At 43.8% G+C, this 17,275-nt stretch overlaps 2 protein-coding genes across 5 annotated transcripts in view; one reads left to right on the forward strand and one right to left on the reverse strand.

Annotated features, from left to right (window-relative positions):
- The window catches only part of LATS2 (large tumor suppressor kinase 2), a 64,125-nt gene extending 52,005 nt beyond the window's left edge, over positions 1-12,120 (forward strand). For 2 of the 4 annotated variants that reach the window (XM_005879992.2, XM_005879994.2), the window contains exons 5-9: positions 613-1,195; positions 2,349-2,531; positions 6,387-6,493; positions 9,822-10,306; positions 11,314-11,425. In XM_005879992.2, coding sequence (XP_005880054.1) covers positions 613-1,195; positions 2,349-2,531; positions 6,387-6,493; positions 9,822-10,306; positions 11,314-11,341 — 1,386 coding nt within the window. In that variant the 3' untranslated portion in view covers positions 11,342-11,425. Of the gene's footprint in view, positions 1-612; positions 1,196-2,348; positions 2,532-6,386; positions 6,494-9,821 lie in introns of all 4 variants that reach the window. The other 2 variants (XM_005879995.2, XM_005879993.2) reach the window with 2 other exon arrangements.
- A 2,385-nt stretch (positions 12,121-14,505) lies between these two features.
- Positions 14,506-15,853, reverse strand: LOC102239764 (N-alpha-acetyltransferase 60-like). The gene is made up of 2 exons (XM_014528148.1): positions 15,484-15,853; positions 14,506-15,253 (listed from the first exon to the last, which is right to left on the reverse strand). Exons 1-2 carry the CDS (start codon positions 15,833-15,835, stop codon positions 14,943-14,945), a joined length of 663 nt encoding a protein of 220 aa, XP_014383634.1. The 5' UTR covers positions 15,836-15,853; the 3' UTR covers positions 14,506-14,942.
- Between the last annotated feature and the right edge of the window lie 1,422 nt (positions 15,854-17,275).

Raw genomic sequence — 17,275 nt, forward strand, 5'->3', positions numbered from 1 at the left:
CAATGCAGGAGCTGCCCCCTGGTGGTTAGTGCGCTCCCATGGGGGGTTGGGGGGGTGGGCGCCACTCAGCCAGAAGCTGGGTTCACAGCTGGCTAGCGCAGTGGCAGTTGGGTGGTAAGGAGCGAGGGGTCCCAGACTGTGAGCCCCAGACTGTGAGAGGGATGTCTGACTGCCAGCTTAGGCCTGATCCCCCCTGAGGGGTCCTGGACTGCAAGAGGGCACAGGCCAGGCTGAGGGATCCCCCCTCCCCAGGGCACAAATTTTGTGCACCAGGCCGCTAGTATTTAAAAAAAATTAGGTTGCTCTTAGAGTTCCAGGAATTTTGTGGTCCCCTTTCCACAGATTTTTGTTCATAGAGATTTCCTTTAGTTTTTAAGGGCCTAAAGTCACAGAAAGATCTATTTTGTCTTCCCTTTGGATTCTGGATTTGTGTCTGTATATGGATATAAAGAACAAAATGGATTGTTCTCTTGCTTGGAGTATATTGGGTCCATTCTCCTGTCTTCTCATTCCTGTAGGTCAAGTCAGGGTCCTCTCAGTTCTAGGGCATCTCCCGCCAGCTATTTTCTGTCAGGGTTCCTCTGATATGACCCTTATTTTCTTTCTGTGCAGGCCGGACTCTGTGAGGCTGAGCAGGAGCAAATGAGGAAGATCCTCTACCAGAAGGAATCTAATTACAACAGGCTGAAGAGGGCCAAGATGGACAAGTCCATGTTTGTGAAAATCAAAACCCTGGGGATTGGTGCCTTTGGGGAAGTGTGCCTGGCGTGTAAGGTTGACACTCACGCGCTGTACGCCATGAAGACCCTGAGGAAGAAGGATGTCCTAAACCGGAATCAGGTGGCCCACGTGAAGGCTGAGAGGGACATCCTGGCTGAGGCAGACAATGAATGGGTGGTCAAACTCTACTACTCCTTCCAAGACAAGGACAGCCTATACTTTGTGATGGACTACATCCCTGGGGGCGATATGATGAGCCTGCTCATTCGAATGGAGATCTTCCCGGAGCACCTGGCCCGCTTCTACATTGCAGAGTTGACTCTGGCCATCGAGAGTGTCCACAAAATGGGCTTTATCCACCGAGACATCAAGCCAGACAACATTTTGATAGATCTTGATGGTCACATCAAACTGACAGATTTTGGTCTCTGCACTGGATTCAGGTGGACTCACAACTCAAAGTACTACCAGAAAGGTACTGTCTTAGACATACCACACCTGCTTTACACATCTAGACACAACTGAGCCATTTAAGGCAACTGTTTCCTGCCCTGGTGGCTCCTAATCATTATGAAATTATGTGTCACTCCATCCTATATAATAAAAGGCTTATATGCAAATTTTCCCCTCGGGAGTTCGACCAACTGGGAGTTCAACCACTCACTATGATGTGCGCTGACCACCAGGGGGCAGCACGGAATGAAGGAAGGTCCCGGCCAGCAGCCAGCTGCCAGGGGAAGGAAGATCCCAGCCGGCAGCTGGAAGGCCCTGATCGGCTCTGATCACCGGCCCGGCCTAGGGACCCCACCCGTGCACGAATTCATGCACCAGGCCTCTAGTTATTTTATAATTTGGTGTGACATCCTTTTCTCTCTAAAGATATGTGTGAGTGTATTTAAGTTTTACTATGATATTTTTAAGCCAATAGGCAATGAGATGTCATGGGGCCTTTGTGAGAACCATCACTCTGCCCTAAATAAGCACTAAAAAATAAGTTTTACAAACTCCCGAGGAGTATTTGTACAGCTGGCCTCAGGCGTTCCACACTATCTGAAGTATCTGCAGTATCTGTAGAATCTGTAGGTGTAGGTGTGGATATAGGTATGATAATAGTTTAACTCCGGTTCTTGTAGTTCTGCTATTTTGAAAAATCAAAAACAGCTGGCCATTATTTATGGCTTGGATTCTTAAAGTAGTTATTTTAATACTGTAGCTCAGGCTTCAGTTTTTATTTTAACTTAAAACTAATCCTAAGCCATTTAATTTATTCCCATTTTCTGGCATTTAAGTCATTTTATTATCACATTTTTAAAATCCTCTTATGCTTTTCCATGCTCATCTTAAAGCACATCCTGTCGAGACTGACCTGAGATGGGTGCAGGGTTCCCTCAGTTATCCAAGCCTCCAGTGCAGCCTGCAGCTGCTGTTTCTGCCATGTTGCTGTGTTCATTTCACATGGGATCTCGGACCCAAGACCTCAGGCCACCCTGCAGAGCAGTTGGACAGCGTTTTTAGTGTGTCAGGAGCTGAATTGAATTACTCTTCAGTTTGAAGCTATGGGTTTGTTGAATAGTGAATACTTTGTTTTGTATTCTCTTCTTTTGCTTCCCTGATTCCTGGTGCAAAAGGGAGCCACATCAGACAGGACAGCATGGAGCCTGGTGACCTATGGGATGAGGTGTCTAATTGTCGTTGTGGAGACAGGCTGAAGACCCTGGAGCAGAGAGCCAGAAAGCAGCATCAGAGGTGTCTAGCGCACTCCCTGGTTGGGACCCCAAATTACATTGCCCCAGAAGTGCTCCTCCGAAAAGGTAGGTGCCTCAGGCACTCGCTTCAGGCATTCCATACTCCTACTCCAGAGTTGTGGAGCCAGAGGACCTCTGAGTCTCTTCAGCCCCAGATTTCTAAGAACCTGAATATTCCCACTGTAACTGTGTACCCACGGAAGCACGTATCACTTCCTTTTGGAATTGCTCTCGCTCCCAGGGTGACAGAAGACATGTACCTTTAGGCCAATCTTTGCTCATTTCTCCTTTAACTGGGAAGTGAGAGACTGAGTGGAGGTGTGGACTTTCTACCTGGAACCCAAGCGAATCACTGCAGAACTGGTTTGACAGTCATATGATAGAAATAACTCTGAGGGTCATAGGGACTCTATTCAGTCTGCCTAAGCCAGACATTTCCAGGCTCTCGCTGTAACTTTAAATTTTTTTTTAATTTAATTTTTTTTCAATTATAGTTTACATTCAATAATATTTTGTATTAGTTTTAGGTGTATAGCATAGTGGTTAGACAATCATATACTTTACAAAGTGGTCCCCCTGATATTTCAAGTACCCACCTGGCACTGTACATAGTTATTACAATACTATAGGCCCAGTGCACGAAATTTGTGCACTGGGGGGGGGGGGTTGTCCCTCGCCCAGCCTACACCCTTTCCAATCTGGGACCCCTCGGGGGATGTTCGACTGCCGGTTTAGCGGGCCTAAACCAGCAGTCAGACATCCCTCTCACAATCCGGGACTGCTAGCTCCTACCCGCTCGCCTGCCTGCCTACCTGATTGCCCCTAACCGCTTCTGCCTGCCAGCCTGATCACCCCCTAACCCAGCGGTTCTCAACCTGTGGGTCGCGACCCCTTTGGCGGTCGAATGACCCTTTCACAGGGGTCACCTAAGACCATCCTGCATATCAGATATTTACATTACGATTCATAACAGTAGCAACATTACAGTTATGAAGTAGCAATGAAAATAATTTTATGGTTGGGTCACAACATGAGGAACTGTATTTAAAGGGCCAGAAGGTTGAGAACCACTGCCCTAACCGCTCCTGTGCTGGCCTGATTAACACCTAACTGCTCTCCTGCCAGCCCGATCGCCCCCAACTGCCCTCCCCTGCCTTCCTGATGACCCCCAACTGCCCTTCCCTGCAGGCCTGGTCCCCCCCAACTGCCCTCCCCTGCTGGCCTATTTGCCCCAATGGCTCTCCCCTGCTGGCGTGATCTCGCCCCCAACTGCCCTCCCCTGATGACCTGATCTCGCCCCCAGCTGCCCTTCCCTGCCGGCCTGATCTACCCCCGAACTGCCCTCCCCTGATGGCCTGATCTCCCCCCCAACTGCCCTCCCCTGACGGCCTGATCTACCCCCGAACTGCCCTCCTCTGCTGGCCAATTTGGTTCTGATTGGTCGGTTTCTATTTCAGTCAGTGTCAAAAGCTCCACCTCTGAGGCAGCCATTGGCTCCTCACAGTTGACCCAGATTTGGTTCTGATTGGTCAGTTTCTATGCCAGTCAGCTTCAAAAGCTCGCCTCCTAGGCAGCCATTGGCTCCTCACACTTCACCCAGATTTGGTTCTGATTGGCCAGTTTCTATGCCAGTCAGCGTCTCTGGGCCTGTCAACAGGGCCTGATCAGAAAGGCGGGGCTGATCAGCAGCCCCGGTGGAGGCCTGGAGAAAAGTGGAGGCGCGGCTGCTGGGGAGAAAGAGAGAGGCAAGTGCTGATCAACAGCTGCCACAGAGGCTACAGATTAGACTCAGCTTCTCTCTTCAGGCCTCTCTCCGGGCCTGATTCGCAGCCCCCTCAGCAGTCAGTGCTGGGTCACCGGGCTGCAGCCACAACAGTCAGTGCTGGGTCGCCACGGCAACCCAGTGCTGACTACAGGACTGACTTCGGTTGGTCGAGCCTCCGTCGTGACAGACCCAGGGTTTTTATATATTAGAATCGTTGACTATGTTTCCTATGCTATACTTTACATCCCTGGGACTATTTTGTAACTGCCGATTTGTACTTCTCAATCCCTTCACCTTTTTGACTCAGTCCCACAGCCCTCCTCCCCTCTGGCAACCATCAGTCTGTTCTCTGTATCTATGAGTCTGTTTCTGTTTTATTTGTTTATATTGTTTTTTAGATTCCACCTACAAGTGAAATAATAAGTTATTTACCTTTCTCTGACTGACTTATTACACTTAGCATAATACCCTACAGGTTCACCCATGCTATTGCAAATGGTAAGATTTCATTTTTTATGGCCAAGTAATATTCCATTGTATGTATGTGCCAAAGCTTTTTGCCCAAGTGTCGAGCTGGGTTGTACCATCTCTAGCTGGTTATTGAGTATGACAGAAGACAAATATTCTTTTCCTCCAGTTCTCCCTTCTATTCCAGAAGCACCGTGAAGGTCCGATTTGGGGACATGGTTGTGCATAAAACTACAAGTGCTTAGTAAAATTGGTCCTGGATGGATGCTCTGTTCCATCAAATATGGCAGCTAACTGAACACCAAAGGAATCTTCCATTATTGACCTGAGTTTGTGCAATAAATTCAGGATTGATGGCCTATCTCTTCACATGTGTTGTTTCAAGTCTTTGCAGCCACCCAGACTCGGTTCAAGTCTGTTTTCTTTGTTAGCTGTGGTAATCCAAAGCAAGTTAATTAACCACTCAGAGCCACATCTATAGCAGTAACCTTGCTGCCCAGTCACACTCTAAGTAGGAGGAGGGGTTTCCGGACTGTGGGGGACAACATCCTCTCCAGTATCCAGCATGTACACTCTCCAGGAACCAAGGGTAGGGTCACTCTGCAGCCCCCAGTGCCAGATGGACAGGAAGGAGAGGGATGGAGAGTACCGAGGAGTCTGAAGGAACTAAACTGGCAGTACTGCCAGCAGGTCTTAGGTTCCAGTTCATACTTAGAAAGGATTAGGTGACATAAGACTGGAACATAGATTGGACTGGGACATGAGGCCCTGGTGGGAAAATGGGAGAGAATCAGAAAAAAAAAAAATGAACTGCTCTACAACTTCCTTGGGGCTGGCTCTGACTGAGCTGCAGGATGTCCTGCTTCAGCTCTGTTTTGGGAGCACTGTGAGGAAGAGCCTGGCTGGCCAGCGCCTCACGCAGAGATCATATCTTTACTGACAGTTGTTCCCTTTGCCAAAGTGCTCCCTTTCCTCCTCCTCTTCTCCATATTCTTCAACTTTCTCCAAACCTCCCAGGAAAGCCTCGCCAGAAAGCCCTCATGACAGGACACACTTGTTCACAGGTCTTAACACTTCTTGTTTTGTGGTTACTACTAATTTTAATTTGTATCTGTTTGTAGATTCTTTAAGAACTTAAAATTCTGGTTAGTGTCGCTAGTAACAACAACAGTAATCTTTTTTTTTAAGTTTTTTAAATTTACTGATTTGAGACAGAGAACCATCGATTTGTTGTTCCACTTATTCTTGCATTCATTGGTTGATTCCTGAATATGCCCCAACTGGGGATCGAACCCCTAATCTTGGCACATTGGGACAATGCTCTAACCAACTGAGCAACCCAGCCAGCGCAACAGTAATCTTTTTAAATTAAGTTATTTTCTTATTATAAAAGCATCCTGTGTTTACCACACACCAGTGACTGAAAATAAGAAAAAGGACAAGTGACCATCCTCCTCCCCACATGAAGACTGTTACCACCCCAGCACATGCCCTTTCCAGCCTTTATTCTGAGCCACACATGCAAGGAGACTCGTTTTGTGTAGGGTGGTTTTCTTTTATGTAATGTGTGCTGCTCGAACATGTTTCCCCACATGGCAGTAAAGTAATACCTAAGGATTTGTACAGTTCCTCTCCGAGAAGAGCACATGCCCATACTGGAATTGAAAGTGGCCTTGTCTTTCTTTCAGGGTACACTCAGCTCTGTGACTGGTGGAGCGTTGGAGTGATTCTCTTTGAGATGCTGGTGGGGCAGCCACCCTTTCTGGCCCCGACTCCCACGGAAACCCAGCTGAAGGTAACGAAGGAAAATGCATCTGCTTGCTGCAAACACACATGGTTTTCGGACCTTTTATTCTGATTGGTGTAGGAATCTCAGTTGTACATAATGGGAGTTTTTAAAGTATTGTTTACCTATTGTGAAAATTTTTATTTTAATAAGTAAAGCCCCAGAGTTAGACTTGAGTTTTTTTGTTGTGGTGGTTTTATCCTCTCCTGAGGATGTTTTTTGATTTTAGAGAAAGAGGAAGGGGGAGAGAGAGAAACATCAATGTGAGAGAGAAACATAGATCCATTGCCTCTCGTACTTGCCCAATCAGGGATTGAACATGCAACATAAGTATGTGCTCTGACCAGGAATTGAACCCACAACATTTTGGTGTACAGGATGATGACGCTAAGCAACTGAGCCACCCGACCAGGGCTAGACCTGAGTTGTGAAATACAGTATATATGTGTATGAAATTTTACTTGAACCACTTGGTCACCTGCCATCTTAGTATTTCCAGGTGAGAACAAAGAGAAGCGGTAAGGCGTGGTCAGATCTAGTTTCCACTGCCACTTTGTCCACTGTGCAACAACAGAAGACTTTATAAACTATCTCTTAAATAAATCAGTTTATTTATTTGAGTGCTATATCATTACTTTTTGCAAATTATCAGCTATGAGGTTAGGCTAGGTGTGCATATTCCTAATGTTCACTTATTTAATGTAACTAAATAATTAGTTTTAGAATGATGGCCATTTATTCTCTGACATAAATTATTTGATTACTTAACAATGATTGAATTGCGAATCTGATGAAATCTTTGTAATTTCTCAGACAGTGCAGTTACCCATTGACACAAGTTTACTAACAATTCTAGGAAGAATTCATGCCCTGAAGTTCATGGTAGACCCTAATTTAATAGTCTCTTAGTTAGAAGAACCCTAAATTAAGGCTTGGTTTCACACCAGTAACAATAAAATTGGAAGTTAACATTATCTGTATCATCACTGAATAGCTAAACCACTCCCTAATTTGCCTGCATAATCATAACCCAGTTTCTATTGTGATAAAATGTACCATTTTAAACTATTTTTAAGTGTGCAATTCAGTGGCAGTAAGTACATTCACAATGTTGTGCAACTGTCACCACTGTCTATTTTCAGACATTTTCATCTTCCCAAACAGAAACTGTACCAGCGGTTCTCAGCCTATAGGTCACGACCCCTTTGGGGGTCGAACGACCCTTTCACAGGGATCGCCTAAGACCATCAGAAAACACATATATAATTACATATTGTTTTTGTGATTAATCACTATGCTTTAATTATGTTCAATTTGTAACAATAAAATTGGGGGTCACCACAACATGAGGAACTGTATTAAAGGGTCGCGGCATTAGGAAGGTTGAGAACCACTGAACTGTACCCATTAAACAATAATTCCCTATTCCCCCTTGCCCAACCCCTGTAACCTCTCTTCTACTTTCTGTCTCTATGAAAATGACTGCTCTGGGTTCCTCAAATACTGTGTGGAATCACACAGTATTTTCCTTTTCTGAATGGTTTATTTCCCTGAACATAATCCATTCAAATGTCATCCATGTTGTCTCATTTGGAAGAATTTCTTTCCTTTTTAAGGCGGAATAATATTTCATTGTACATATAGACCACATTTTGTTTATACATCATCCAGCAGTGGACACTTATTTGGTTATTATGAATAATGATGCTATGAACATGAGTGTGTAAATAAGAATTTGTTTAAGTCCTGCTTTCAATTTTTTTGACTATATATCCAGAAGTGGAATTGCTGGGTCATATGGTAGTTCTGTTTAATTTTTTCACAGGTTTCCATAGTGGCTGCACCATTTTACATTCCCACCAACAGTGCATGTGGGTTCCATTTTCTCCACACGAACACTCCTCCCCCCCCCCCCTTTTTCTTTAATAGTAGGCATCCTAATGGTGGCTGCACTTCATCCTAGTGAAGTGATATCTCATTGTGGTTTTGATTTGTATTTCCCTAATGATTAGTGATATTGAAGCTCTTTCCATGTGCTTACTGGACATTTGTATGTCTTCTTTGGAGAAATGTCTGTTCAAGTCCTTTGCCCTTTTTTAATCAGGTTATTTGTTTTGTTGTTGAGTTGTAGAAATTCTTTTTATATTTTGGGTATTAACACCTTATAAGATACATGTTTTGCAAATATAGCCTTCCATTCTGTGGGTTGCCTCTTCATTATGTCATCAGTGTCCTTGATGAACAAAAGTTTTAAATTTTTATGAAATCCAATTAATATATTTTTCTTTTGTTGCCTGTGTTTTGGTGTCATATCCAAGAAATCATTGCCAAATCCAATGTCATGACGATTTTTCCCTATGTTTTCTTCTAGGAGTTTTATAATTTTAGCTCTATTAAAACCACTCAGGGTTCGACCAACCCTCCCGCCCACACAGCCACCTGCCTATATACCTCACCTGATGCTCAGTCACCCATGCAGTAGACAGTTATGTTTGCCTTGTTTTATCCTGATTTGAAGTATGAACAATAAAGTCTTTTAGCTTTTCTCCTCACTATAGACACATCTCTGTGACAAATGTATTTACTGAGCATTTAGATGGCTGGTATGCGTGGTTGAGCATCAGGAATAGGAGACCAAGGTCATAGGGTAGGTCAGCTTTCTTCTCCATGAGGTTGCTTTTTTTATTTTTTAAACATTTTTATTGATTTCAGAGAGGAAGGGAGAGGGAGAGAGAGATAGAAACATCAATGATGAGAGAGAGTCATTAATCAGTGGCCTCCTGCATGCCCCAAACTGAGGATTGAGCCCACAACCTGGGCATGTGCCCTGACAGGGAATCGAACTGCAACCTCCTGGTTCATAGGTCGACGCTCAACCACTGAGTTCCTCCGGCTGGGCGATGTTGCTTTTTAAATTACAAAAACCCAGCAGACCATCTCTTGGCTACAATAAGTATTGAGTGAGAACCATGATGGTTCAACAGAAATCTGTTGCCATAGCTAAAGAAATGACTCAGAAAGGGTCAGTCTCTTCATTTTTGTGGCAGGCACAAAATTCTTTTGCTAACCAGTCTTTCTGATAGAAGAAAATCATTCTCTCTTGGTCTGTATTTGACTTCAGCATCCCAGGCCTCAGGCTGTGTGCCCCAACCTAGAACACTGACCTTCAATAGCTGATCAGATCCACAACTGCACTTTCTGAGTCTATCCTGACTTTTCTTCCATCATGAAACTAAAATTATTTAAAAACCACATCATCACATATTGTCCTAGAACTGCCCATACAGGCTTTGAAATGTTGGAAGAAACTAAAACTTTGGTTCTATTGTCTCTTGAGGTGATAAACTGGGAGAACACGCTCCACATTCCAGCCCAGGTCAAGCTGAGCCCCGAGGCCCGGGACCTCATCATTAAATTGTGTTGTGCTGCTGACCACCGGCTGGGGAGGAACGGGGCTGACGACCTGAAGGCCCACCCATTCTTCGTCACCATTGATTTCTCTAGTGACATTCGGAAGCAGCCAGCCCCCTACATTCCCAAGATCAGCCACCCCATGGACACCTCAAATTTTGACCCCATAGATGAAGAAAGCCCTTGGAATGATGCTAGTGAAGACAGCACCAAGGCCTGGGACACGCTCACCTTCCCAAATAACAAGCACCCTGAGCATGCATTTTATGAATTTACCTTTCGAAGGTTCTTTGATGACAATGGCTACCCCTTCAGGTGCCCAAAGCCTTCAGGAGCAGAGGCGTTACAGGCTGAGAACTCCGATTTGGAAAATTCCAATCTGGTGGATCAGACTGAAGGTTGCCAACCAGTGTACGTGTAGACCGACTTGGCACTGATACCCAGGTGCCCATGGCTGGTTCCTTAAAAGACCTGATGGAAAGTTCAGGGCAGCTTTGTTTTCAGTTAACCCATTGATTACTTCACTTGAAATTCTGGTCTTCACTAAGAAACCCAAAACAAAAATGCTTTTTAAAAAGGACTCAAGTATAGCATATCTTCATTTCTAGATTCTGGTTGATAAGGGGGATGATTGTCAATATGGCTTTGAATTGGCTTTTGAGGACCTTCACTGCATTGAAACAATTTTTTAAAAATTTAGTACAGTTTAAAAGAGCACTTATTTTGTTTATAGTCATTTTTATTACTAAGTTATAAGGATTAACTCTGACAAATTATGCTGCTGTCATTTTATACATTTGTATTTTATCACAGCACTTACATTTAGGAAAAGAAATAACTGAAGAACATGTGATAAGAAATCTCTGTGCAATAACTTAAAGAAAGATAACACTGTTTTGATGTTACTGATACCATTTTATTCACACAATGGTTTTGGTTTTATATTTTTTCCTGCATTTCAAAAGTGTGATATGTTAAAAGCTGCTTTATTTTATTATAATTTTTTTCTTTTTGCATATTATAGTGTCATAGACAGTGTGAGCAAGGTGATTCCATGGGTGTGATTTCTGATGTCTGATGTGTAGAGAATGTTGCATGAGTTGGGTCTTCTATTATAAATGACCATGTCTTGCCATTCACAGCAGGTTCTGTGAAGATGTTTTTATAAAGTATCTATAAATGAGACATTGTAGACAGTGTGCGATGACATGTGTGGGTGACTTCACTGTGATTGTATCCCTTACTATTTTGTTAAAGAAATGCAGGTGTGTAACTGAGAAGTGACTTTCTGTGTGTCTTGGTTATGGCTGGATTCTTTGGAGGCTAAACTTAAGAATTTGTCATATACTAAACTTGTGATTAATTTAGCTATGCCAAAAAGTTTGACATTAATCATGGAACTCTGTCTGTTTCACCAGTCAGTCCACTCTCTCGTTCTTGGTGTAGCTGATGTATGGAATCCAACAGCTGCCACCCTACTGCCACCAGATGGGCCCCATCAAGAGGTCTGCCTGACGCCATTTCATCCCGCTGTCTGAGACAGCTTCAATCTTACCATGGTGAAATTTAGTAATCTCGGCATTCTTTCACTTTTTTTTTATTGTGCTTTGAAGTGTCAATCTTAACTTCATTTTAAAAATACATTTTCCTCATCTTTGTAAAACAGCAAGGATTATTTAAAGTAACATTGGAATAAAAAAATTAAGCCATACAATTTTCTTAGATGTGTAGATGCATATATATATATAACTACATAGATAAACGTACAAAATATTTCTTATTTCAAATTAGTATGATTTTTATTTAAAGTGATATATATTTGAGTAAAAAGTTCAGTTATTTTTTGCTTTTTAAGAATCTGTTGCATCATATTTTCATTATACTCCACATATTTTTTCCTTGATGTTTTTAGCACAATATACTCATATTTAGTATATATCTAGGCAACAACACTTACAAGTTTATCAATGTCTAAAAAAAAAAGGTTCCTGTGTACCGGTTTACATTTTGAATGAGTGGCAACCCAACATCTGCTGTGCTTATACCGTAACTGTCAGTATTTCCGTGACTTTACAGTAATACCGTGTTGTTATTTACAGCATTCTGACACACTTTTATGTGGTAGGTTCTTTCTCAGGAACTCAATTTATTATTTATTGATATATCATTGCCTTTGAAAAGCTTCTACTGGCACAATTTATTATTAAAATTTTGAATATAAACCCCTTGGTGTGTGTCATGTGTTATTGGAATTTGTAAGTTCTTGCATTTATCAATATGTCATATGAGGCTGTTAAAATTAGTTTTTTGTATATCATTAGAGAAATGAAACTATATACACACACAGCACAAGAAAATATGTGTATACTTTTTTGCCTCTTTTACACAAATGGGAGAATTATGCATATTTTCCTGCATCTGTTTTCTTGGCAATTTAAACCAGCACATAAAGAAATTCTTCACCCTTTATTATTACTGTGTAATAGGCCACCGTGAGGGTCTATTATAATAAGACCAGTCTTATATCAATGAACATTTCACTTGTTCTGGTCTTTTACTATTATAAACCGTGCTGGAATAAATAACCCCTTACAGCCATCATTTTGTGCACATGCAAGTAAATATGTAGGATAGACTCCTAGCGGTGGAATTACTAAGTCAGAAGCTAAGTGTCTGTGTGATTTTTATTGCAAAGTAGTGCTAAGCATTAGTGGGAGGAACCTCCAGATTTTCTCCTACACTCCCTGCCAAGTGGCTTAGAATGTCCTTTACCTGTCTGTGTGGACCATTTCTCAGGGTCAAGTTTGCAGTGAGCAACTTTAGGGCTGAGGTAACGTGTCCTTCGAGGACCAAAAAACAAGCTTTCTAACTGCTTGCTATAAAAGGGGTAGCTCCCTGAGCCTCAGCAGAATCCATCTGGGCCTCCTATGCTTCCCTGGGTTCTTGAGTCCAGGAAGAGCTTGTGCAAGTATGCTGGTGCCCATGCAGCTTCATGTGCTGTGAATAACAAAGTCCTTTGTCTCTGACCCAGGTACCTCTTGTCTTAGTCCAGGATCCATGAAAGAGTAAATAGCTCACTTATTAGCTTGTAAGTAGGATAAAATCAAATCTTAGATCTGGTATTGTCTAAAAATCTTACAACAGGTATTGTTCAATATGCATTCCCAATAGAAATATACAGATAGTTCACTTAGAGCCTTGCCAGCCACACTATGTACTAACCTTTATGATCTTTGTCCATTGACTAGATTTAACGAAACAACACACACACACACAAAAAAAACTTGGTGTATTTTTTACTTGACATTCTTCTTGTCTTGAAACAAGTTGATATCCATTTGAATATCCTTAAAAATTATGATCCTAATTTTATGCATTGAGTGGTGATGTCTAAGACCTTCCTCAGAGATCCCAAACAATTTCCATTCTCTTCTCACTCTTCATCTCTTCCTGCTCAGCTAACATGAATCATTTAATGGGGCTAGTGGCCAGACAACAGATTACAGAGAACAGACTTCTTCAGTGTTTAGACAGATTCCACAGGAGATGAATACTCTAGCGTTCATGAATACTCTGCTCAGAGGGTTGCCAGGGCAGTCAGGCCTGATTTCACCACGTTTATGGTCATTGTTGGATGTGATTGTAGTTTCCTTCTCCACACTTGCATGCTATGTGTTCCTTGATAAGTCAGTGCAAATCACAAAGAGAGAAACAGCCAGCATGGCAGGCTTCCCCAGAACCTCCTGTGATTTGAACCACTATTTAGTTAGAAAATTTTTTAATGGAGTTTACTTCTTCCAGATTTGACTTACAAACCAAGTTTAAAGCCCCAGTACTTAAGTAATATTTTATCTCCACTGGCAGAATTCAGCATAATCAAGATCATTGCCATTATGTGCATATTTATAAGCAATATCATTAAGCATTGTGTCCTTTTCCATCCGTAAAAAATCATTTCCTTAGCAAGAGAATTTTCCGTTACCCAAAGTGGGAATGCCAGAAGCAAGTGATGTCCACATTCATGCTTCCTAGCACTGACACAGCCTCTTCTGTCTGTTCCCAGAGGCCAGCGATTGCCCCAGCCTCAAAGGCCAGGTCCTACTTGATCAAACACCACACTCAATTCTTCTTGTTTGCATATGGTCAGGCCTCAGAACTGCATCTCACAGACTCGGGGGTTGGAGGGGAGGGCCCTTGGGACCCTCATCAGCACCTGTCCTCAGCCCGGCTCCCTGTGGCAATTCAACTGAATGGCACATCCAGCATGTGATGGGTAGTTTCTCGCTCTCTGAGACAGCAGGACTGCCAACAGAGGAGTGGGAAACCTTCCCATTATCTGACCACCATGCCAGGGAGCCAAGCCCCAGAGCTCTGCTTGGGTGAAAAGCCTCCCACCACTCGCCAGCCCCTCCTGGGGAAGTAGGGGCTGCTCCCGCACCCCAGGCTTCTGAGGGCTGGTTCTTCACAAGGGTTTGGCATTCCCTTTATTTCACCCCTTAATTGTTCTGAGGCTCCTGTGTCTTTAGGGCCAAGTCTATCCATAACACTTGAGTTCCTCCCTCCCAGGAGTTAATTCCGGCTTTGGAGGAAGGAGTTGGAAGGAACGGGCATTCCGGGGGAAGAGGCCAGTGAGGACGTGCAGGAAAGGAAGCCCTCTCCTGCCCCCATACTCCCAGGGCAGCAGAAGCAACTGACCACAATGAACACTGTGGCCAGCCTATGAGGCTGGTGCACGCACATGGGGGCCAGACCAGGGCAAGGGCAGAGATTTCCAGAGCAGGAAGGAGGGCTGGAAGAGCCTGTTGGAGCCCGGGCATACCTGCCCCACGACACTCTACTCCTGAGCCCATGTAGCACTGGGCCTACAGCTGGGGCAGGTGATGGGCCAGCTCCTCTGCAGAACACAGTTGAGGTCAAATGGCCAGGAAGGTGAGATCCAGAGGGCGCCAAGGGGTGGGACCTGTTGGAGGCTGCCCGGCTGGCATCACATGGTCCGGCTGTATTCAATGCCGCCTTTGGTGGAGATGCTCGACCATGGCAGGAAGCTTCAGAGCAGGCTGTGGGCCTGGTGGTAAATCCTGTGTGGGATGGAGCAGGGGTTCAAGTTTGCCAGAGCAGAACCCAGGTGCTGGATGTAGTCCAAAATGGTCCAAGAAGGGTGGCCACCATTGATGTAGAAGATAAAAGTGAAGCCATCTTTGAGGACCCCATGGATGGAATAGTAATAGGGGAGATAGTGGTGCTGCTTGAAGTCTCTGTTTTCGTAGAAGTTTATTGCTGTGTTGTTGGTGGTGAGGACATGCAGGTAGATGGCTTTGAAGTGGTCCTGGGCAGTGGTGGATATGTGATCCTTTAAACCAGTGGTTCTCAACCTTCTAATGCCGCGACCCTTTAATACAGTTCCTCATGTTGTGGTGACCCCCAATATCATTGTTACAAATTGAACATAATTAAAGCATAGTGATTAATCGCAAAAACAATATGTAATTATATATGTGTTTTCCGATGGTCTTGGGCGACCCCTGTGAAAGGTTCTTTCGACCCGCAAAGGGGTCGCAACCCACGGGTTGAGAACCACTGCTTTAAACTCTCAAGTAAAAGAGAACCTATGCCGTGCTTTCTGAATTCCTTCGCTACTCCCAGACTTAGAATGTATGCAACTTGTGTGTCAACAGAGAAGTTGGAGGCTAGAATATCTCCATCCTCCTTGTGTATCTTGGTCCTACTTTTTATTTCAGCTATCATTCCTACAATGGTAACCGTGTAGGCTGCAGCAAGGGAAAAGAACTTCTTGTTGGAGGTGATGTCACGATACCATGAGTCTGGGCACTCGACGGGGAACCAGTCGCCACACAGATGCTTCAAAGTGTCTGTGTCATCATGGCAGAGGAGGCGCAGGCTGACCTCGCTGAGGGCGCAGGATGGCACCACCTCTGTCATTCACACCTCCAGCGGGAGCCTGCGCGCTGGAGCCTGTGGCAGCGGACGGCGCCTGGGGCTCAGCACATTCTGGGGTCGCAGGGAGCCGTAAGTGGGGTGGGGTTCAGCAGGGAGCCGGAAGTGGGGCCACGCGGAGCCCGCAACCAGTTATGTAACCGGCAGGGGCCGCAGTCGCAGCCGGGACTGAGGCGGCGGCCCAGGGCACTTCCCGATAGTGTTATATTTTAGTTTTAACCATCAAACATACTTTAGAAAACTCAAGAAGAGAAAGAAAGCCTATTGTATTTACTAATAGTTTTGCTTACTGAGTTCTTCCTGATGTATGAAGGACTTTTTTTTCTTTTATATTTTCCTTCTTTGGAAAACTTCCTTTAGCCATTCTTTTAGGATAGGCCAACTAGCAACAAACTTAGTTTTCCTTCATTTAAAAGTGTCTTCATTTCTCTCTGTATCCTGAAAGATATTTTGGGGTATAATCCAGTTTGGGGTATAGGATTCTGGGTTGACACCTCTCTCAGTAGTTGAGAAATACTGTACCACTTCCTTCTAGCCTGGATGGTCTCTGACGAGAATCTGTTGTCATTTTAATTATCTCCCCTGTAGATAAGATAATTGTTTTTCTCTGGCTGCTTTGAAGGTGTTTTCTTTGATTATCTTTTAGAAGTTTAATTAGAACATGTCTTGGCTTGGATTTCTCTGGGTTTACCCTGTTTGTAGTTCACTCTTCTGCTGTGAAAGCCTCAAATCTCATGCATTCTCTTTCACTTCCCCCAACTCCTACACCAGTGTGATCAAATATATCCATATTTTTTGCTATCCCTAAACATGAATTGGCATTAATTGATACCTCTGTCCCTTTGTTTTTAAATTCCTGAAGCAGGATCATGTAAGAGAATGAGTCCTGGGCATGGACTCAGTGGCTGTGAGTCTTACCCCAGCTTTGTATAACTTTGTAGAACTTCTTTCAGACTTATTAGTTATATGAGTCAAAGAGAGTCTGAATCAGTTTTTTAAAAAATGTATTTGTATTGATTTCAGAGAGGAAGGTGTTGTATCGTAAAGCAGCAAATGAGATACAAGACCCCTTAATAAGCCAATTAATTAGGAGTCGTTTATTGTGGCGGCCCAGAGGGAGGTGTCTCTTCCAAATCTCTGAGCACCACATACAGGAAGTCTCCCGTATTTATACTTTTCAAGCCTCTTTGTTTGCAGAGATTTTTTTAAAAAATAAGTCTTTATTGTTCAGATTATTACAGTTGTTCCTCTTTTTCCCCCCCATAGCTCCCCTCCGCCCATTTCCCACCCCACCCCATGCCCTTACCACACCCCTCACTGTCCTCATCCATAGGTGTAAGATTTTTGTCCAGTCTCTTCCCGCACCCCCCACACCCCTTCCCCCTAAGAATTGTCAGTCCACTCCCTTTCTATGCCCCTGATTCT

This window comes from Myotis brandtii, unplaced genomic scaffold (assembly GCF_000412655.1).
Source record: "Myotis brandtii unplaced genomic scaffold, ASM41265v1 scaffold62, whole genome shotgun sequence".
In the NCBI taxonomy this organism is placed as follows: Eukaryota; Metazoa; Chordata; class Mammalia; order Chiroptera; family Vespertilionidae; genus Myotis; species Myotis brandtii.